The sequence below is a fragment of the Giraffa tippelskirchi genome, chromosome 7 (genome assembly GCF_054371585.1).
Source record: "Giraffa tippelskirchi isolate mGirTip1 chromosome 7, T2T-mGirTip1v1.2.pri, whole genome shotgun sequence".
In the NCBI taxonomy this organism is placed as follows: Eukaryota; Metazoa; Chordata; class Mammalia; order Artiodactyla; family Giraffidae; genus Giraffa; species Giraffa tippelskirchi.
In genome coordinates, this window is record NC_137281.1 from 65,806,209 (window position 1) to 65,827,623 (window position 21,415).

The 21,415-nt window shown below is 55.6% G+C and overlaps 1 protein-coding gene and 1 long non-coding RNA gene across 4 annotated transcripts in view; one reads left to right on the forward strand and one right to left on the reverse strand.

Moving 5' to 3' along the window:
• Nucleotides 1–21,125, forward strand: part of LOC145514126 (uncharacterized) — a 196,427-nt gene extending 175,302 nt beyond the window's left edge. The window contains exons 2-5 of the long non-coding RNA XR_014059848.1: nt 404–515; nt 8,041–8,152; nt 15,679–15,790; nt 19,977–21,125. This is a non-coding gene — a long non-coding RNA (uncharacterized LOC145514126). The remainder of the gene's footprint in view (nt 1–403; nt 516–8,040; nt 8,153–15,678; nt 15,791–19,976) is intronic.
• Nucleotides 10,106–19,611, reverse strand: LOC145514092 (uncharacterized). 3 transcript variants are annotated; one of them, XM_081511178.1, is made up of 3 exons: nt 19,442–19,611; nt 18,730–19,042; nt 10,106–10,841 (listed from the first exon to the last, which is right to left on the reverse strand). In XM_081511178.1, the coding sequence occupies exons 1-3, from the start codon at nt 19,574–19,576 to the stop codon at nt 10,213–10,215; spliced, it is 1,077 nt and encodes a 358-aa protein (XP_081367304.1). In that variant the 5' UTR covers nt 19,577–19,611; the 3' UTR covers nt 10,106–10,212. The 3 variants fall into 3 exon arrangements, with proteins under 3 accessions (XP_081367304.1, XP_081367305.1, XP_081367303.1); XM_081511179.1 differs by lacking the exon at nt 10,106–10,841 and adding an exon at nt 17,819–18,473; XM_081511177.1 differs by lacking the exon at nt 10,106–10,841 and adding an exon at nt 17,819–18,479.
• Nucleotides 21,126–21,415: the final 290 nt, after the last annotated feature.

Here is a 21,415-nt window from a genome sequence, read left to right on the forward strand (position 1 = left end):
AACTTTATTTAGTAGCTTCCTTGAGCAGTTCATTGTGAAGCATTTTTTTTTTTTTCTGTGACATTGGCCTCATTAAAAAGTACGGTTTGCGTTTACTGGATAATTTTGTTCATTGGTTTGTTAGGGAATCTTGGTAATATCTGAGTTTCCTGGGGAGCATGGTCACATGACCTGGCCCTGGCCAATCGGTGCGTTCCACCTCCCTGGCCACTGTGATTGGCTCCGGACTGGGGCAGTGCCCAATCGGGGCCCAGGGCCGGGCCTCACGTTGGAAGCCAGGGGAAGACGAGCTCTCGTCCTGCTGGGGTAGGGGAAGGGGTGGGGCCGGGGGAGGTCAGGCTCCAGCAGTGGGAGGGGCTTGAGGTCCGCCTGCGGCAGTTGGTGACCTTCCTGCTCCCCTCAGGGCAGAGCCGCCGGCCTGAGAATGAGGGCGCTGCTGAGCCCAGGGGCTGGGATGGCCCGTTGCTGCTGTGGTCCCAGAGCTCCACCCGAGACCTGAGGGAGGCCGTCTGCCCGTGAGTCCTCTCCCGCTTGTCTGTCAGCTTGTTTGAAGCATGCTGGGTTTTCTGCCCAGCTGGCTAAGGGGAGTCCCTGGAAATGCAAGGGTGTGGGTTTTGGCAGACTTCAGGGAAGACATGCCAGATGAGCCTGGGAGACTCCAGCTTAATCTGGATTCAGGAGATATCTCTTCGGGCCAGCTAGTAATTGTAGGATAAGCCTAATGAGTCTTCACAGGATGAAGAGAGTAACGTGCCAAGGTAGCAATCGATGTCCTCCTTCGAGAGGATGAAGCTGGTGCTCAGAGAAGGGGGGAACTTGGCCACAGCAAGGAGGTGTGCACCCAGACAGAACCCCCAGATCCGGCCATTTGAGCTCAGGGAGGCCAGTGGTGTGGCTTGTCCCTGTGGCAGGGGCCGAGGCACGCAGCCCACCCTGATTCCTGCGGGGGCCTGACTTGGGAAGTGCCATCTGGTAGCTTTGAGACTCACCAAACCAAATTGCACTGGAGAGAGGAAGGACACCTTCCTTCATCCACCCCCCACCCCCGCCGGATTCCCACATACCCTGACCCCTTTCTCTGGATTTCGGAGCCATTTCCAGAGTCCCGCTCATATGACCTCATTCGAAGTGCACTGTGGACGAGCTGCCATGTGCAGCTGCTACCACAGCAGCCAAGGGCTTTAGCTCCCGAGTACCTCCCTTCCTTTGGAACTTGGGGGCCCTCTACTCCCCACTTGCACACCACAGACCTTTGCTGAGGATTGTGGGGACCCTCACTCAGTTTGCAGCACGTTGTAGCCATCCCTGTCCTCTCAATACCTCCCTTGCAACTCAGCTTGTGAGCTCCTTTGGAGCAGCGTGGCCCACCTGGCTGCAACGGAAGAGACACAGCTGACAGGGAAACAACAGCTTAGATCTGACAGCCGGAAAGCTCTGTCAAAAGGGACCTCCCTCTTCACACCGTAGAGGCTGTAGGAGCCGCCAGGGTTTGGGAACCAGTGCTGGGGCCAAAATGACTCCACAGCTGTTTTCCTTCCTGGGGAGGGTTCTGGCTCCAGTGGGAATGGCTCAAGTCTCCTAAGGTTCTGAAAGCCCACTGTGTGCAGATTCACGGTACACAGAGAGGAGAAGGTGGAGTCCTGCCCTGGAGGTGGGCACAGCTCACGGATGAGCCAGGCAGGCAGGCAGGCAGGCAGGGCATGAGAACACCTGAGCTGCCTTCATGAGTGAATGGTGTGGGGGCAGAGGAAGAGAAGCCGGTCTGCTCCCTCATGTGGTGCCCAGGGCAGGTTGTCCCCAGAGGAAACCCTTACGACGGTGAGGACTATCACTGCTGTTTCCCAAGGGGTTCCGTCGGTGCGTGTCTTCCCCGGAGCGGTCAGGCCGTCTCTAAAGTACACTGGCCATGGGCATTGCCTCTCCTTGGAACTTCCCATGTGTTTCTCTTTTTTATGGAACAGTGATTTTTTAGAGGGGTTCTGGGCCACAAGGTTGTTGGGTCATTTTCTAGCCTTCTGTCGTGAAGAACGCTTTCCTGGGCGTTGGGGTGGTTTGTTGTTCCAGCTCCCTTTCTTGGCTTCTTTTGGGAGCTGGTGCAACAAGAGGAGCTCAGCCTCTGCCTTCTGGCTGAGATGTCACCCTTCAAACAGCAATGCCTGCCTGGAGATAATGATGGCATTTGCCAAAAGGGCTTCGTTTGGCACATGATATCTTGAAAGGACGTACACCGTCCTTTCAGCTATCAAAGGCTAGTTCAAATGACATACAAATGAGAACTCTCCAATGGAGTCTTACAGTAGGTGGAGAGTCCGAAAAAAACTCCTTCAGTCATTTCACTGAGAGTCATTGATTGGGGACACCAAGAATATAGGAAGGAATGCAGAAAGAAAAGATGAAATTGTGTTCAGGATCGGGGGGAGGGATGAACAGGGCGTGCTTGCCTTGAATCCAGGCTTTGTTGGGGGGTGGGGCATAAAGATCGAACGGGTCTGAAACTACAAAGTGGGATGGTAACACAGTATCACCAGAGTTACACAACAGTGTTCCCAAATTGCAACAATGATGAAAAAGTTTACTAATCCCAACTTAACCAAGAGAAATACAGGAAACCATACACAAAATAAAACATCACCAGAAAGGTGGAAACAAACCAAATGCAAAGCAGTTCAGGGGAAAGGAACTCCATGTCCCCTGGGGGCAGACCGAGTTGCCGGCGTCCACGGTGAGCAGACAGGGATGGAGGCTGCAGAGCCGACCGCTCCCCTGGACGTGGTGTTTCCGGCAAGGGCTCTGGGTCTCTGCCCAGAGCGGGGGCTCGTTCTTCCTGCAGGGGCGAGTGAGTCATCGTCGGCGTCTGGGTGTTGCGCGGGAGCCAGGGCAGGCTCTCCCTGCCGAGGCGGTGACTCCTCCTCTGCCTCGGGTTCTCCTGCCAAAGCCCGAGCAGGTACAGGTGCACGTGGAGGTGGAGGTTCTGGCTGAGGGGGTGGGACATCAGTGCCTGGGGCTGGGGGCCCTGCAGGCACGGAGATCCGATCTGCCCGGTGTGCTGGCCAGTACCCAGCTGGCCTGGTGTCTCTGCGAGGGCAAGTCTCGGTTCTCCATCTGGCCTCGGTGGATCCCTGGGTCCTGCACCTGGAGCCACCACCTCTGTAGGGACAGGTCTGGGAAGTAGAGCCTGGTTCCAGTTGGAGGCCAGTGCTAGAGCTGGGGGAGAAGCAAAGTTTGCCCACAGGCCAGCCTTGGCATGTGCGTATCCCGGGACAGAAAGCTTCCAAGAGATTCCCAAAGAATACCCAGGGTCGGATGTCTTTTGGGACTGAAGTGTGCAAGATGGGGGTGGGGGTGTGAGGCCAGCGCTTGCTGCAGGCCCAGCAGCATCTTTCGGGGACTCGTCCGTGTGTAGCTCAGCACCCCCTCCCCACACACTCCCGTGCACCAGCCCCAGCGTCCTCACCTCTGTGCTCTGGCGTGCTGGGCTCCAGGTCCTCCTGCTGCCTCAGAGGCCGGGGTTCTCGGGACTCTGGGTCGGAGCCGGGTGTGCTGAGCTCCGTGGCAGCCTCAGACTGGGCCGCCGGGTGTATCCTGGGCGGTGTCTCGGCAGCAGGCCTTCCCCGCCTCCGCTTCGCCCCCGGTGGGGCTGATGCCTCCGTGGGCACGCTCACCTGGAGCCTGCACTGGGCCTCACGGGCGGGGGGGTGGTGCTCCGACCCCTCCCTCCGGGAGGTGGACGGGGTGTCCCCGTCCTCGGCCTCATCACGTGGGAAGCTCTGCAACGACAGTGACCGTCAGCCAGCCGTGCTGGGAGTTTTCCGAGCTGGGCATGGCCAGTGGAGCCGCTGCTTCTGCCTGCTCGAACTTCTCTTCCCAGAAGGGTCAGAGACGTGTGTCTGCTCAGATCCCCACCCGGGAGGAAAGAGACCCACCTGAGGGTGTGAGGTCAGCCTGGGCGGCCGGCGCTGCCCGCACTCTCCCCATCCCACCCAGCCTGCTCTCCCCTGGGGTGTGGACACAACTTGTCCGCAGGCTTCTGACCCCACATCCGCCTGGGCTTCCTTGAGGGAGACACGCCCCGAGAAACCCGCATCCACACACACAGGCAAAGGACCCGGTGTTTCCGGGTGGCATGGGAGAGGTGGCCCGGCCCCGCCTGGGGCTCCCCGTGTTACCTTTCTGTTTCTCCGGGCAAAGGGCCAGAGGCCTCTCGGGGGTGCCCTGAGCCAACGTCAACAGGGTGCCCACGCACACTGCCTGTGAGCTCTCCTGAGGCCCCGGCCTCTGGGCAGGGGCAAACAGCAGAACATCCTGGCAGCAAGTGATCTGGCTGGGGGCTCCTCTCCGCTCTGGAGGCCTGGATACCCGGGTTGCGGGTTCTGTTGGGTTCTGTTGCCGGCAGGTGACATCATTTCCTGGGGTTCGTGCTGAGGTCCCTTCCCCAAAACTTCGCAAGGGAATCTCTGGGTTTCTGACTGCTCGACCACCCCCCTTAGGCCATGTGCAGGCACAGTGACAGCCACACAGCCCAGCCCACAGCCCTGGGGAGGCCTGGGTGCAGCCAGGGCCTGAGCTCCGAGGACCCCGCTGCTCTCAGACCAGGCTCCTTCTTCTCGTAAGTGGTGTGGCCCTGGACAAGCATATGCCCCTCAGGGTTTCCCCGGTCTCTCCATCTGCAGAGTGGGGGTCATTCTCCCATCTGTTTCCTAGGTCTGTCGGCCTACGAGCAGCTCCATGCCTTTCCACCTGGGGCTGATATCACGTGGAGCTTGTGCGCTGAGACTTCAGAAAGAAAGACTCCATCCAGGGCTGACACAGCACAGAATGGGGCAGAACGAGGCCTGGATGCGCCGTGGTACCCAGGAAAAGGCACTCCCCCTCCTGACTGTTTTGAGACCCCGCATGCAAGTTGGAGGACCGAAAGGAAGACTCGAAGGTCTCCCTCTCTGATAGAAAAGAGTAGCCAACTTTCTGGTCCTCTGTTTCCATTGAGATTCTGTTCAAGTGTCCCAGCTCGGCTTCTGCGGGTGGCTGAGCTTCTAATGGCTCCCTGCGTTCTTGTCTTTTCCTCTCCAAACCTTCCGTCCGTTTCCCCCTTCTGGGGTGGATGGGCGCTGTCATTGCTTCTACCTTCGAGACAGATTGATGAAAAGTCTGGACCATCGACTCCTTTCCTCTCTTTGGTTCCGTGTCTCTCTCTGGCTGTGTCCCTCTCTTTTCCTTTCTCGATTCAGTCTGTGTCTTCCTCTTTCTCTCTCGTGTGTGGATGGATGGATGCTAGGAATGCACATGTATATGATTAGATGAGGGTTATGTTTTAGGGATAGGTTAGAGGGAGAGAAAGGCTTTAGGTCGGAGTTGGTCATGGGGGAAGGGTCAAGGGTGGTGGTGGTGTTTCTTGGAATCTGAGTGCTGTGCATTCTTCGTCTCTTTCCATATGAACCCCTTCTCAGATACACCACTTGCAAGGAGTCTCTCATGTTCCGTTTCCTATCTTTTGCATTTGTGAATGCTTAGCTTCTCTGTTGTGAAGAGGTTCCATTGGATGGAAACCCATTGGTGTACTTGGTTTCCCTCTTTCCCTTACTTCAAGAGACCCATTTCTACCTCCGCCCAGCAAATGGCAAGGAGACTCTGATGATCAGGAGCCTTTGACCTACGCTTCTTTCTAGCTATCTCATGACATCAGTCTTTAGGGTGAGGTTTTTCCCCGATATTGAGGTGGTGTGAGATCAAAACCAATAGCGTTCTTCAGATGTAGCTGTCTGGTTTTCCCATGGACATTGATTGAAGAGGCTTTCTTGTTCCCATTTGGATATTCTCCCCTTCTGTGTCAGAGATGAGTTGACCTTGGATGCCGGGGTTTGTTTCTGGACCCTCAACTTTATTCCATCGATCTGGATCTGTGTGTGTTGTTGTATTCCCAATAGCATACTGTCCTGCTGCTGCCGCTGCGGCTAAGTCACTTCAGTCGTGTCTGACTCTGCGCGACCCCATGGCCTGCAGCCTACCAGGCTCCTCCGTCCAGGGCATTTTCCAGGCAAGAGTACTGGAGTGGGTCGCCATCGCCTTCTCCGATACTCTCCTGAGGATCCTAGTTTGGTCGTCTAATTTCCTTTCACACAACCTTGGACGTCCGTATCGGGGCTTTTTCGTCGGATTGTATTGACAATTTAGGCTCTTTTCTGTTTCCGTAACCCCTTTTGCAATTCTTTGTTCGGTGCGAACATGCATTGGCATTTTGGGAGGAATAGCATCGAAGCTGTGGATTGCCTTGTGGGGCTGTGACATCATTTTCCCAATAGGAATTCTTTCAAGCCCTGAGCACAGCTTCTCTTTCCAGTGATTGGTGTGGGCTTGATCTTCTTTCTTCCATCTCTCGCCGTTTTGTGAGAACAGGTCCTTCCTTCCCTTCTGGGTTAGATGGACTCGTGGGTATCACTTCAGTGAATGGCATTGTCAGTGGGGGTGATAATTCCCTTCTCATTGGAAGACTTTGCGGTGAGTATTAGAAGTGCAAGTGATTTCTCTTCCCCTTCCTCCCTGTCCATCTCTCAGAGCCACCGGGAAACAGAGGCCTCATCCAGGGTCACACAGGCCTGAGGGAGTGCAACTAGACTGTTGTTTCTTCAGGCCCTCAGTGCTGGACATCATCCGGGATACTCTGTGTGTGTCTTCCTCAGTCTGGCGTCCCTTCAGACCTTTCCCTAGTTTTCACAGGCTTGTTGTGTTGGTGTTCTTTGTCTGTTTGGAGACACGTCCTTGAGAAGCTTTGTGTTTCCACTCATTCGTCTCGCGATGTATGACCTGTCTTTTGCTTTTGTAATGAGGTCTTTCCCACGGTAGATGTCTTTGATTTTGCAAAGTCCACTGTATTCTCTGGGTTGTTTTGTGGACTGCCTTTTAGTTTTGTGTGTGAAGACTCAAAGCACGTGTCCGGTTTCTGCTCATTGTTCTTCTAGATTTGTGACAAGTTTTCATGGAAACTTTGTCTAGGGATAACTGGAAGTGAACTCGGTGTAAGGTGTCAAGTCTCCATCTCCATTCATGTCATGCCCTGCAGTTTCCAATTCCCTGTTCCTGAGTGGTTTTGGAGACCTTGTGGGAAGTTTGGTTGCATCGGAGTTTGCATTTCCACCTTGAGTAGATTCACACTGTTCTGCCCTCAGGGACACTGTCAAGGGGGAGTGAGGAGCAGCCTGCACTTGCAGCAGTGACCACACGGTGGGGCGAGTGCTGCTGTTCCCTCTGGGAGCCCCAGGCCACAGGCATCCCAGTGAGGAGCCAGCTCTGTGCTCAGCTGAAAGGAGTTAGTCTCTCAGGAGCCTCTGAGCCCTTGCCTTTGGATCACCCAGGGTGGGCATTTACTGTGACAGAAAAAAATTGCCCTGAATTCCATGGACGGAAGAGCCTGGCTGTGTAGAGTTCGTGAGTTGCCGTGAATCAGACACAACTGAGGACACAAAAACTCAATAGACTAAAACACTTTTTGGGGGTGGGGGGAGTGAAAGGGGGTGATGTGGGGTTTTTTGTCTTATATAATAGCCAAGGGAAATCTAGTTTAAACCTAAATTCACATAGATGGGAAAGGTATAGCTCTCCGTCACCCTATTAAAAAAAAAAAAAAAACGACTTAACTTTTCTGAAACTTTATTTAGTAGCTTCCTTGAGCAGTTCATTGTGAAGCATTTTTTTTTTTTTCTGTGACATTGGCCTCATTAAAAAGTACGGTTTGCGTTTACTGGATAATTTTGTTCATTGGTTTGTTAGGGAATCTTGGTAATATCTGAGTTTCCTGGGGAGCATGGTCACATGACCTGGCCCTGGCCAATCGGTGCGTTCCACCTCCCTGGCCACTGTGATTGGCTCCGGACTGGGGCAGTGCCCAATCGGGGCCCAGGGCCGGGCCTCACGTTGGAAGCCAGGGGAAGACGAGCTCTCGTCCTGCTGGGGTAGGGGAAGGGGTGGGGCCGGGGGAGGTCAGGCTCCAGCAGTGGGAGGGGCTTGAGGTCCGCCTGCGGCAGTTGGTGACCTTCCTGCTCCCCTCAGGGCAGAGCCGCCGGCCTGAGAATGAGGGCGCTGCTGAGCCCAGGGGCTGGGATGGCCCGTTGCTGCTGTGGTCCCAGAGCTCCACCCGAGACCTGAGGGAGGCCGTCTGCCCGTGAGTCCTCTCCCACTTGTCTGTCAGCTTGTTTGAAGCATGCTGGGTTTTCTGCCCAGCTGGCTAAGGGGAGTCCCTGGAAATGCAAGGGTGTGGGTTTTGGCAGACTTCAGGGAAGACATGCCAGATGAGCCTGGGAGACTCCAGCTTAATCTGGATTCAGGAGATATCTCTTCGGGCCAGCTAGTAATTGTAGGATAAGCCTAATGAGTCTTCACAGGATGAAGAGAGTAACGTGCCAAGGTAGCAATCGATGTCCTCCTTCGAGAGGATGAAGCTGGTGCTCAGAGAAGGGGGGAACTTGGCCACAGCAAGGAGGTGTGCACCCAGACAGAACCCCCAGATCCGGCCATTTGAGCTCAGGGAGGCCAGTGGTGTGGCTTGTCCCTGTGGCAGGGGCCGAGGCACGCAGCCCACCCTGATTCCTGCGGGGGCCTGACTTGGGAAGTGCCATCTGGTAGCTTTGAGACTCACCAAACCAAATTGCACTGGAGAGAGGAAGGACACCTTCCTTCATCCACCCCCCACCCCCGCCGGATTCCCACATACCCTGACCCCTTTCTCTGGATTTCGGAGCCATTTCCAGAGTCCCGCTCATATGACCTCATTCGAAGTGCACTGTGGACGAGCTGCCATGTGCAGCTGCTACCACAGCAGCCAAGGGCTTTAGCTCCCGAGTACCTCCCTTCCTTTGGAACTTGGGGGCCCTCTACTCCCCACTTGCACACCACAGACCTTTGCTGAGGATTGTGGGGACCCTCACTCAGTTTGCAGCACGTTGTAGCCATCCCTGTCCTCTCAATACCTCCCTTGCAACTCAGCTTGTGAGCTCCTTTGGAGCAGCGTGGCCCACCTGGCTGCAACGGAAGAGACACAGCTGACAGGGAAACAACAGCTTAGATCTGACAGCCGGAAAGCTCTGTCAAAAGGGACCTCCCTCTTCACACCGTAGAGGCTGTAGGAGCCGCCAGGGTTTGGGAACCAGTGCTGGGGCCAAAATGACTCCACAGCTGTTTTCCTTCCTGGGGAGGGTTCTGGCTCCAGTGGGAATGGCTCAAGTCTCCTAAGGTTCTGAAAGCCCACTGTGTGCAGATTCACGGTACACAGAGAGGAGAAGGTGGAGTCCTGCCCTGGAGGTGGGCACAGCTCACGGATGAGCCAGGCAGGCAGGCAGGCAGGCAGGGCATGAGAACACCTGAGCTGCCTTCATGAGTGAATGGTGTGGGGGCAGAGGAAGAGAAGCCGGTCTGCTCCCTCATGTGGTGCCCAGGGCAGGTTGTCCCCAGAGGAAACCCTTACGACGGTGAGGACTATCACTGCTGTTTCCCAAGGGGTTCCGTCGGTGCGTGTCTTCCCCGGAGCGGTCAGGCCGTCTCTAAAGTACACTGGCCATGGGCATTGCCTCTCCTTGGAACTTCCCATGTGTTTCTCTTTTTTATGGAACAGTGATTTTTTAGAGGGGTTCTGGGCCACAAGGTTGTTGGGTCATTTTCTAGCCTTCTGTCGTGAAGAACGCTTTCCTGGGCGTTGGGGTGGTTTGTTGTTCCAGCTCCCTTTCTTGGCTTCTTTTGGGAGCTGGTGCAACAAGAGGAGCTCAGCCTCTGCCTTCTGGCTGAGATGTCACCCTTCAAACAGCAATGCCTGCCTGGAGATAATGATGGCATTTGCCAAAAGGGCTTCGTTTGGCACATGATATCTTGAAAGGACGTACACCGTCCTTTCAGCTATCAAAGGCTAGTTCAAATGACATACAAATGAGAACTCTCCAATGGAGTCTTACAGTAGGTGGAGAGTCCGAAAAAAACTCCTTCAGTCATTTCACTGAGAGTCATTGATTGGGGACACCAAGAATATAGGAAGGAATGCAGAAAGAAAAGATGAAATTGTGTTCAGGATCGGGGGGAGGGATGAACAGGGCGTGCTTGCCTTGAATCCAGGCTTTGTTGGGGGGTGGGGCATAAAGATCGAACGGGTCTGAAACTACAAAGTGGGATGGTAACACAGTATCACCAGAGTTACACAACAGTGTTCCCAAATTGCAACAATGATGAAAAAGTTTACTAATCCCAACTTAACCAAGAGAAATACAGGAAACCATACACAAAATAAAACATCACCAGAAAGGTGGAAACAAACCAAATGCAAAGCAGTTCAGGCGAAAGGAACTCCATGTCCCCTGGGGGCAGACCGAGTTGCCGGCGTCCACGGTGAGCAGACAGGGATGGAGGCTGCAGAGCCGACCGCTCCCCTGGACGTGGTGTTTCCGGCAAGGGCTCTGGGTCTCTGCGCAGAGCGGGGGCTCGTTCTTCCTGCAGGGGCGAGTGAGTCATCGTCGGCGTCTGGGTGTTGCGCGGGAGCCAGGGCAGGCTCTCCCTGCCGAGGCGGTGACTCCTCCTCTGCCTCGGGTTCTCCTGCCAAAGCCCGAGCAGGTACAGGTGCACGTGGAGGTGGAGGTTCTGGCTGAGGGGGTGGGACATCAGTGCCTGGGGCTGGGGGCCCTGCAGGCACGGAGATCCGATCTGCCCGGTGTGCTGGCCAGTACCCAGCTGGCCTGGTGTCTCTGCGAGGGCAAGTCTCGGTTCTCCATCTGGCCTCGGTGGATCCCTGGGTCCTGCACCTGGAGCCACCACCTCTGTAGGGACAGGTCTGGGAAGTAGAGCCTGGTTCCAGTTGGAGGCCAGTGCTAGAGCTGGGGGAGAAGCAAAGTTTGCCCACAGGCCAGCCTTGGCATGTGCGTATCCCGGGACAGAAAGCTTCCAAGAGATTCCCAAAGAATACCCAGGGTCGGATGTCTTTTGGGACTGAAGTGTGCAAGATGGGGGTGGGGGTGTGAGGCCAGCGCTTGCTGCAGGCCCAGCAGCATCTTTCGGGGACTCGTCCGTGTGTAGCTCAGCACCCCCTCCCCACACACTCCCGTGCACCAGCCCCAGCGTCCTCACCTCTGTGCTCTGGCGTGCTGGGCTCCAGGTCCTCCTGCTGCCTCAGAGGCCGGGGTTCTCGGGACTCTGGGTCGGAGCCGGGTGTGCTGAGCTCCGTGGCAGCCTCAGACTGGGCCGCCGGGTGTATCCTGGGCGGTGTCTCGGCAGCAGGCCTTCCCCGCCTCCGCTTCGCCCCCGGTGGGGCTGATGCCTCCGTGGGCACGCTCACCTGGAGCCTGCACTGGGCCTCACGGGCGGGGGGGTGGTGCTCCGACCCCTCCCTCCGGGAGGTGGACGGGGTGTCCCCGTCCTCGGCCTCATCACGTGGGAAGCTCTGCAACGACAGTGACCGTCAGCCAGCCGTGCTGGGAGTTTTCCGAGCTGGGCCTGGCCAGTGGAGCCGCTGCTTCTGCCTGCTCGAACTTCTCTTCCCAGAAGGGTCAGAGACGCGTGTCTGCTCAGATCCCCACCCGGGAGGAAAGAGACCCACCTGAGGGTGTGAGGTCAGCCTGGGCGGCCGGCGCTGCCCGCACTCTCCCCATCCCACCCAGCCTGCTCTCCCCTGGGGTGTGGACACAACTTGTCCGCAGGCTTCTGACCCCACATCCGCCTGGGCTTCCTTGAGGGAGACACACCCCGAGAAACCCGCATCCACACACACAGGCAAAGGACCCGGTGTTTCCGGGTGGCATGGGAGAGGTGGCCCGGCCCCGCCTGGGGCTCCCCGTGTTACCTTTCTGTTTCTCCAGGCAAAGGGCCAGAGGCCTCTCGGGGGTGCCCTGAGCCAACGTCGACAGGGTGCCCACGCACACTGCCTGTGAGCTCTCCTGAGGCCCCGGCCTCTGGGCAGGGGCAAACAGCAGAACATCCTGGCAGCAAGTGATCTGGCTGGGGGCTCCTCTCCGCTCTGGAGGCCTGGATACCCGGGTTGCGGGTTCTGTTGGGTTCTGTTGCCGGCAGGTGACATCATTTCCTGGGGTTCGTGCTGAGGTCCCTTCCCCAAAACTTCGCAAGGGAATCTCTGGGTTTCTGACTGCTCGACCACCCCCCTTAGGCCATGTGCAGGCACAGTGACAGCCACACAGCCCAGCCCACAGCCCTGGGGAGGCCTGGGTGCAGCCAGGGCCTGAGCTCCGAGGACCCCGCTGCTCTCAGACCAGGCTCCTTCTTCTCATAAGTGGTGTGGCCCTGGACAAGCATATGCCCCTCAGGGTTTCCCCGGTCTCTCCATCTGCAGAGTGGGGGTCATTCTCCCATCTGTTTCCTAGGTCTGTCGGCCTACGAGCAGCTCCATGCCTTTCCACCTGGGGCTGATATCACGTGGAGCTTGTGCGCTGAGACTTCAGAAAGAAAGACTCCATCCAGGGCTGACACAGCACAGAATGGGGCAGAACGAGGCCTGGATGCGCCGTGGTACCCAGGAAAAGGCACTCCCCCTCCTGACTGTTTTGAGACCCCGCATGCAAGTTGGAGGACCGAAAGGAAGACTCGAAGGTCTCCCTCTCTGATAGAAAAGAGTAGCCAACTTTCTGGTCCTCTGTTTCCATTGAGATTCTGTTCAAGTGTCCCAGCTCGGCTTCTGCGGGTGGCTGAGCTTCTAATGGCTCCCTGCGTTCTTGTCTTTTCCTCTCCAAACCTTCCGTCCGTTTCCCCCTTCTGGGGTGGATGGGCGCTGTCATTGCTTCTACCTTCGAGACAGATTGATGAAAAGTCTGGACCATCGACTCCTTTCCTCTCTTTGGTTCCGTGTCTCTCTCTGGCTGTGTCCCTCTCTTTTCCTTTCTCGATTCAGTCTGTGTCTTCCTCTTTCTCTCTCGTGTGTGGATGGATGGATGCTAGGAATGCACATGTATATGATTAGATGAGGGTTATGTTTTAGGGATAGGTTAGAGGGAGAGAAAGGCTTTAGGTCGGAGTTGGTCATGGGGGAAGGGTCAAGGGTGGTGGTGGTGTTTCTTGGAATCTGAGTGCTGTGCATTCTTCGTCTCTTTCCATATGAACCCCTTCTCAGATACACCACTTGCAAGGAGTCTCTCATGTTCCGTTTCCTATCTTTTGCATTTGTGAATGCTTAGCTTCTCTGTTGTGAAGAGGTTCCATTGGATGGAAACCCATTGGTGTACTTGGTTTCCCTCTTTCCCTTACTTGAAGAGACCCATTTCTACCTCCGCCCAGCAAATGGCAAGGAGACTCTGATGTTAAGGAGCCTTTGACCTACGCTTCTTTCTAGCTATCTCATGACATCAGTCTTTAGGGTGAGGTTTTTCCCCGATATTGAGGTGGTGTGAGATCAAAACCAATAGCGTTCTTCAGATGTAGCTGTCTGGTTTTCCCATGGACATTGATTGAAGAGGCTTTCTTGTTCCCATTTGGATATTCTCCCCTTCTGTGTCAGAGATGAGTTGACCTTGGATGCCGGGGTTTGTTTCTGGACCCTCAACTTTATTCCATCGATCTGGATCTGTGTGTGTTGTTGTATTCCCAATAGCATACTGTCCTGCTGCTGCCGCTGCGGCTAAGTCACTTCAGTCGTGTCTGACTCTGCGCGACCCCATGGCCTGCAGCCTACCAGGCTCCTCCGTCCAGGGCATTTTCCAGGCAAGAGTACTGGAGTGGGTCGCCATCGCCTTCTCCGATACTCTCCTGAGGATCCTAGTTTGGTCGTCTAATTTCCTTTCACACAACCTTGGACGTCCGTATCGGGGCTTTTTCGTCGGATTGTATTGACAATTTAGGCTCTTTTCTGTTTCCGTAACCCCTTTTGCAATTCTTTGTTCGGTGCGAACATGCATTGGCATTTTGGGAGGAATAGCATCGAAGCTGTGGATTGCCTTGTGGGGCTGTGACATCATTTTCCCAATAGGAATTCTTTCAAGCCCTGAGCACAGCTTCTCTTTCCAGTGATTGGTGTGGGCTTGATCTTCTTTCTTCCATCTCTCGCCGTTTTGTGAGAACAGGTCCTTCCTTCCCTTCTGGGTTAGATGGACTCGTGGGTATCACTTCAGTGAATGGCATTGTCAGTGGGGGTGATAATTCCCTTCTCATTGGAAGACTTTGCGGTGAGTATTAGAAGTGCAAGTGATTTCTCTTCCCCTTCCTCCCTGTCCATCTCTCAGAGCCACCGGGAAACAGAGGCCTCATCCAGGGTCACACAGGCCTGAGGGAGTGCAACTAGACTGTTGTTTCTTCAGGCCCTCAGTGCTGGACATCATCCGGGATACTCTGTGTGTGTCTTCCTCAGTCTGGCGTCCCTTCAGACCTTTCCCTAGTTTTCACAGGCTTGTTGTGTTGGTGTTCTTTGTCTGTTTGGAGACACGTCCTTGAGAAGCTTTGTGTTTCCACTCATTCGTCTCGCGATGTATGACCTGTCTTTTGCTTTTGTAATGAGGTCTTTCCCACGGTAGATGTCTTTGATTTTGCAAAGTCCACTGTATTCTCTGGGTTGTTTTGTGGACTGCCTTTTAGTTTTGTGTGTGAAGACTCAAAGCACGTGTCCGGTTTCTGCTCATTGTTCTTCTAGATTTGTGACAAGTTTTCATGGAAACTTTGTCTAGGGATAACTGGAAGTGAACTCGGTGTAAGGTGTCAAGTCTCCATCTCCATTCATGTCATGCCCTGCAGTTTCCAATTCCCTGTTCCTGAGTGGTTTTGGAGACCTTGTGGGAAGTTTGGTTGCATCGGAGTTTGCATTTCCACCTTGAGTAGATTCACACTGTTCTGCCCTCAGGGACACTGTCAAGGGGGAGTGAGGAGCAGCCTGCACTTGCAGCAGTGACCACACGGTGGGGCGAGTGCTGCTGTCCCCTCTGGGAGCCCCAGGCCACAGGCATCCCAGTGAGGAGCCAGCTCTGTGCTCAGCTGAAAGGAGTTATTCTCTCAGGAGCCTCTGAGCCCTTGCCTTTGGATCACCCAGGGTGGGCATTTACTGTGACAGAAAAAAATTGCCCTGAATTCCATGGACGGAAGAGCCTGGCTGTGTAGAGTTCGTGAGTTGCCGTGAATCAGACACAACTGAGGACACAAAAACTCAATAGACTAAAACACTTTTTGGGGGTGGGGGGAGTGAAAGGGGGTGATGTGGGGTTTTTTGTCTTATATAATAGCCAAGGGAAATCTAGTTTAAACCTAAATTCACATAGATGGGAAAGGTATAGCTCTCCGTCACCCTATTAAAAAAAAAAAAAAAAAACGACTTAACTTTTCTGAAAGTTTATTTAGTAGCTTCCTTGAGCAGTTCATTGTGAAGCTTTTTTTTTTTTTCTGTGACATTGGCCTCATTAAAAAGTACGGTTTGCGTTTACTGGATAATTTTGTTCATTGGTTTGTTAGGGAATCTTGGTAATATCTGAGTTTCCTGGGGAGCATGGTCACATGACCTGGCCCTGGCCAATCGGTGCGTTCCACCTCCCTGGCCACTGTGATTGGCTCCGGACTGGGGCAGTGCCCAATCGGGGCCCAGGGCCGGGCCTCACGTTGGAAGCCAGGGGAAGACGAGCTCTCGTCCTGCTGGGGTAGGGGAAGGGGTGGGGCCGGGGGAGGTCAGGCTCCAGCAGTGGGAGGGGCTTGAGGTCCGCCTGCGGCAGTTGGTGACCTTCCTGCTCCCCTCAGGGCAGAGCCGCCGGCCTGAGAATGAGGGCGCTGCTGAGCCCAGGGGCTGGGATGGCCCGTTGCTGCTGTGGTCCCAGAGCTCCACCCGAGACCTGAGGGAGGCCGTCTGCCCGTGAGTCCTCTCCCGCTTGTCTGTCAGCTTGTTTGAAGCATGCTGGGTTTTCTGCCCAGCTGGCTAAGGGGAGTCCCTGGAAATGCAAGGGTGTGGGTTTTGGCAGACTTCAGGGAAGACATGCCAGATGAGCCTGGGAGACTCCAGCTTAATCTGGATTCAGGAGATATCTCTTCGGGCCAGCTAGTAATTGTAGGATAAGCCTAATGAGTCTTCACAGGATGAAGAGAGTAACGTGCCAAGGTAGCAATCGATGTCCTCCTTCGAGAGGATGAAGCTGGTGCTCAGAGAAGGGGGGAACTTGGCCACAGCAAGGAGGTGTGCACCCAGACAGAACCCCCAGATCCGGCCATTTGAGCTCAGGGAGGCCACTGGTGTGGCTTGTCCCTGTGGCAGGGGCCGAGGCACGCAGCCCACCCTGATTCCTGCGGGGGCCTGACTTGGGAAGTGCCATCTGGTAGCTTTGAGACTCACCAAACCAAATTGCACTGGAGAGAGGAAGGACACCTTCCTTCATCCACCCCCCACCCCCGCCGGATTCCCACATACCCTGACCCCTTTCTCTGGATTTCGGAGCCATTTCCAGAGTCCCGCTCATATGACCTCATTCGAAGTGCACTGTGGACGAGCTGCCATGTGCAGCTGCTACCACAGCAGCCAAGGGCTTTAGCTCCCGAGTACCTCCCTTCCTTTGGAACTTGGGGGCCCTCTACTCCCCACTTGCACACCACAGACCTTTGCTGAGGATTGTGGGGACCCTCACTCAGTTTGCAGCACGTTGTAGCCATCCCTGTCCTCTCAATACCTCCCTTGCAACTCAGCTTGTGAGCTCCTTTGGAGCAGCGTGGCCCACCTGGCTGCAACGGAAGAGACACAGCTGACAGGGAAACAACAGCTTAGATCTGACAGCCGGAAAGCTCTGTCAAAAGGGACCTCCCTCTTCACACCGTAGAGGCTGTAGGAGCCGCCAGGGTTTGGGAACCAGTGCTGGGGCCAAAATGACTCCACAGCTGTTTTCCTTCCTGGGGAGGGTTCTGGCTCCAGTGGGAATGGCTCAAGTCTCCTAAGGTTCTGAAAGCCCACTGTGTGCAGATTCACGGTACACAGAGAGGAGAAGGTGGAGTCCTGCCCTGGAGGTGGGCACAGCTCACGGATGAGCCAGGCAGGCAGGCAGGCAGGCAGGGCATGAGAACACCTGAGCTGCCTTCATGAGTGAATGGTGTGGGGGCAGAGGAAGAGAAGCCGGTCTGCTCCCTCATGTGGTGCCCAGGGCAGGTTGTCCCCAGAGGAAACCCTTACGACGGTGAGGACTATCACTGCTGTTTCCCAAGGGGTTCCGTCGGTGCGTGTCTTCCCCGGAGCGGTCAGGCCGTCTCTAAAGTACACTGGCCATGGGCATTGCCTCTCCTTGGAACTTCCCATGTGTTTCTCTTTTTTATGGAACAGTGATTTTTTAGAGGGGTTCTGGGCCACAAGGTTGTTGGGTCATTTTCTAGCCTTCTGTCGTGAAGAACGCTTTCCTGGGCGTTGGGGTGGTTTGTTGTTCCAGCTCCCTTTCTTGGCTTCTTTTGGGAGCTGGTGCAACAAGAGGAGCTCAGCCTCTGCCTTCTGGCTGAGATGTCACCCTTCAAACAGCAATGCCTGCCTGGAGATAATGATGGCATTTGCCAAAAGGGCTTCGTTTGGCACATGATATCTTGAAAGGACGTACACCGTCCTTTCAGCTATCAAAGGCTAGTTCAAATGACATACAAATGAGAACTCTCCAATGGAGTCTTACAGTAGGTGGAGAGTCCGAAAAAAACTCCTTCAGTCATTTCACTGAGAGTCATTGATTGGGGACACCAAGAATATAGGAAGGAATGCAGAAAGAAAAGATGAAATTGTGTTCAGGATCGGGGGGAGGGATGAACAGGGCGTGCTTGCCTTGAATCCAGGCTTTGTTGGGGGGTGGGGCATAAAGATCGAACGGGTCTGAAACTACAAAGTGGGATGGTAACACAGTATCACCAGAGTTACACAACAGTGTTCCCAAATTGCAACAATGATGAAAAAGTTTACTAATCCCAACTTAACCAAGAGAAATACAGGAAACCATACACAAAATAAAACATCACCAGAAAGGTGGAAACAAACCAAATGCAAAGCAGTTCAGGGGAAAGGAACTCCATGTCCCCTGGGGGCAGACCGAGTTGCCGGCGTCCACGGTGAGCAGACAGGGATGGAGGCTGCAGAGCCGACCGCTCCCCTGGACGTGGTGTTTCCGGCAAGGGCTCTGGGTCTCTGCCCAGAGCGGGGGCTCGTTCTTCCTGCAGGGGCGAGTGAGTCATCGTCGGCGTCTGGGTGTTGCGCGGGAGCCAGGGCAGGCTCTCCCTGCCGAGGCGGTGACTCCTCCTCTGCCTCGGGTTCTCCTGCCAAAGCCCGAGCAGGTACAGGTGCACGTGGAGGTGGAGGTTCTGGCTGAGGGGGTGGGACATCAGTGCCTGGGGCTGGGGGCCCTGCAGGCACGGAGATCCGATCTGCCCGGTGTGCTGGCCAGTACCCAGCTGGCCTGGTGTCTCTGCGAGGGCAAGTCTCGGTTCTCCATCTGGCCTCGGTGGATCCCTGGGTCCTGCACCTGGAGCCACCACCTCTGTAGGGACAGGTCTGGGAAGTAGAGCCTGGTTCCAGTTGGAGGCCAGTGCTAGAGCTGGGGGAGAAGCAAAGTTTGCCCACAGGCCAGCCTTGGCATGTGCGTATCCCGGGACAGAAAGCTTCCAAGAGATTCCCAAAGAATACCCAGGGTCGGATGTCTTTTGGGACTGAAGTGTGCAAGATGGGGGTGGGGGTGTGAGGCCAGCGCTTGCTGCAGGCCCAGCAGCATCTTTCGGGGACTCGTCCGTGTGTAGCTCAGCACCCCCTCCCCACACACTCCCGTGCACCAGCCCCAGCGTCCTCACCTCTGTGCTCTGGCGTGCTGGGCTCCAGGTCCTCCTGCTGCCTCAGAGGCCGGGGTTCTCGGGACTCTGGGTCGGAGCCGGGTGTGCTGAGCTCCGTGGCAGCCTCAGACTGGGCCGCCGGGTGTATCCTGGGCGGTGTCTCGGCAGCAGGCCTTCCCCGCCTCCGCTTCGCCCCCGGTGGGGCTGATGCCTCCGTGGGCACGCTCACCTGGAGCCTGCACTGGGCCTCACGGGCGGGGGGGTGGTGCTCCGACCCCTCCCTCCGGGAGGTGGACGGGGTGTCCCCGTCCTCGGCCTCATCACGTGGGAAGCTCTGCAACGACAGTGACCGTCAGCCAGCCGTGCTGGGAGTTTTCCGAGCTGGGCCTGGCCAGTGGAGCCGCTGCTTCTGCCTGCTCGAACTTCTCTTCCCAGAAGGGTCAGAGACGTGTGTCTGCTCAGATCCCCACCCGGGAGGAAAGAGACCCACCTGAGGGTGTGAGGTCAGCCTGGGCGGCCGGCGCTGCCCGCACTCTCCCCATCCCACCCAGCCTGCTCTCCCCTGGGGTGTGGACACAACTTGTCCGCAGGCTTCTGACCCCACATCCGCCTGGGCTTCCTTGAGGGAGACACACCCCGAGAAACCCGCATCCACACACACAGGCAAAGGACCCGGTGTTTCCGGGTGGCATGGGAGAGGTGGCCTGGCCCCGCCTGGGGCTCCCCGTGTTACCTTTCTGTTTCTCCGGGCAAAGGGCCAGAGGCCTCTCGGGGGTGCCCTGAGCCAACGTCGACAGGGTGCCCACGCACACTGCCTGTGAGCTCTCCTGAGGCCCCGGCCTCTGGGCAGGGGCAAGCAGCAGAACATCCTGGCAGCAAGTGATCTGGCTGGGGGCTCCTCTCCGCTCTGGAGGCCTGGATACCCGGGTTGCGGGTTCTGTTGGGTTCTGTTGCCGGCAGGTGACATCATTTCCTGGGGTTCGTGCTGAGGTCCCTTCCCCAAAACTTCGCAAGGGAATCTCTGGGTTTCTGACTGCTCGACCACCCCCCTTAGGCCATGTGCAGGCACAGTGACAGCCACACAGCCCAGCCCACAGCCCTGGGGAGGCCTGGGTGCAGCCAGGGCCTGAGCTCCGAGGACCCCGCTGCTCTCAGACCAGGCTCCTTCTTCTCATAAGTGGTGTGGCCCTGGACAAGCATATGCCCCTCAGGGTTTCCCCGGTCTCTCCATCTGCAGAGTGGGGGTCATTCTCCCATCTGTTTCCTAGGTCTGTCGGCCTACGAGCAGCTCCATGCCTTTCCACCTGGGGCTGATATCACGTGGAGCTTGTGCGCTGAGACTTCAGAAAGAAAGACTCCATCCAGGGCTGACACAGCACAGAATGGGGCAGAACGAGGCCTGGATGCGCCGTGGTACCCAGGAAAAGGCACTCCCCCTCCTGACTGTTTGGAGACCCCGCATGCAAGTTGGAGGACCGAAAGGAAGTCTCGAAGGTCTCCCTCTCTGATAGAAAAGAGTAGCCAACTTTCTGGTCCTCTGTTTCCATTGAGATTCTGTTCAAGTGTCCCAGCTCGGCTTCTGCGGGTGGCTGAGCTTCTAATGGCTCCCTGCGTTCTTGTCTTTTCCTCTCCAAACCTTCCGTCCGTTTCCCCCTTCTGGGGTGGATGGGCGCTGTCATTGCTTCTACCTTCGAGACAGATTGATGAAAAGTCTGGACCATCGACTCCTTTCCTCTCTTTGGTTCCGTGTCTCTCTCTGGCTGTGTCCCTCTCTTTTCCTTTCTCGATTCAGTCTGTGTCTTCCTCTTTCTCTCTCGTGTGTGGATGGATGGATGCTAGGAATGCACATGTATATGATTAGATGAGGGTTATGTTTTAGGGATAGGTTAGAGGGAGAGAAAGGCTTTAGGTCGGAGTTGGTCATGGGGGAAGGGTCAAGGGTGGTGGTGGTGTTTCTTGGAATCTGAGTGCTGTGCATTCTTCGTCTCTTTCCATATGAACCCCTTCTCAGATACACCACTTGCAAGGAGTCTCTCATGTTCCGTTTCCTATCTTTTGCATTTGTGAATGCTTAGCTTCTCTGTTGTGAAGAGGTTCCATTGGATGGAAACCCATTGGTGTACTTGGTTTCCCTCTTTCCCTTACTTGAAGAGACCCATTTCTACCTCCGCCCAGCAAATGGCAAGGAGACTCTGATGTTAAGGAGCCTTTGACCTACGCTTCTTTCTAGCTATCTCATGACATCAGTCTTTAGGGTGAGGTTTTTCCCCGATATTGAGGTGGTGTGAGATCAAAACCAATAGCGTTCTTCAGATGTAGCTGTCTGGTTTTCCCATGGACATTGATTGAAGAGGCTTTCTTGTTCCCATTTGGATATTCTCCCCTTCTGTGTCAGAGATGAGTTGACCTTGGATGCCGGGGTTTGTTTCTGGACCCTCAACTTTATTCCATCGATCTGGATCTGTGTGTGTTGTTGTATTCCCAATAGCATACTGTCCTGCTGCTGCCGCTGCGGCTAAGTCACTTCAGTCGTGTCTGACTCTGCGCGACCCCATGGCCTGCAGCCTACCAGGCTCCTCCGTCCAGGGCATTTTCCAGGCAAGAGTACTGGAGTGGGTCGCCATCGCCTTCTCCGATACTCTCCTGAGGATCCTAGTTTGGTCGTCTAATTTCCTTTCACACAACCTTGGACGTCCGTATCGGGGCT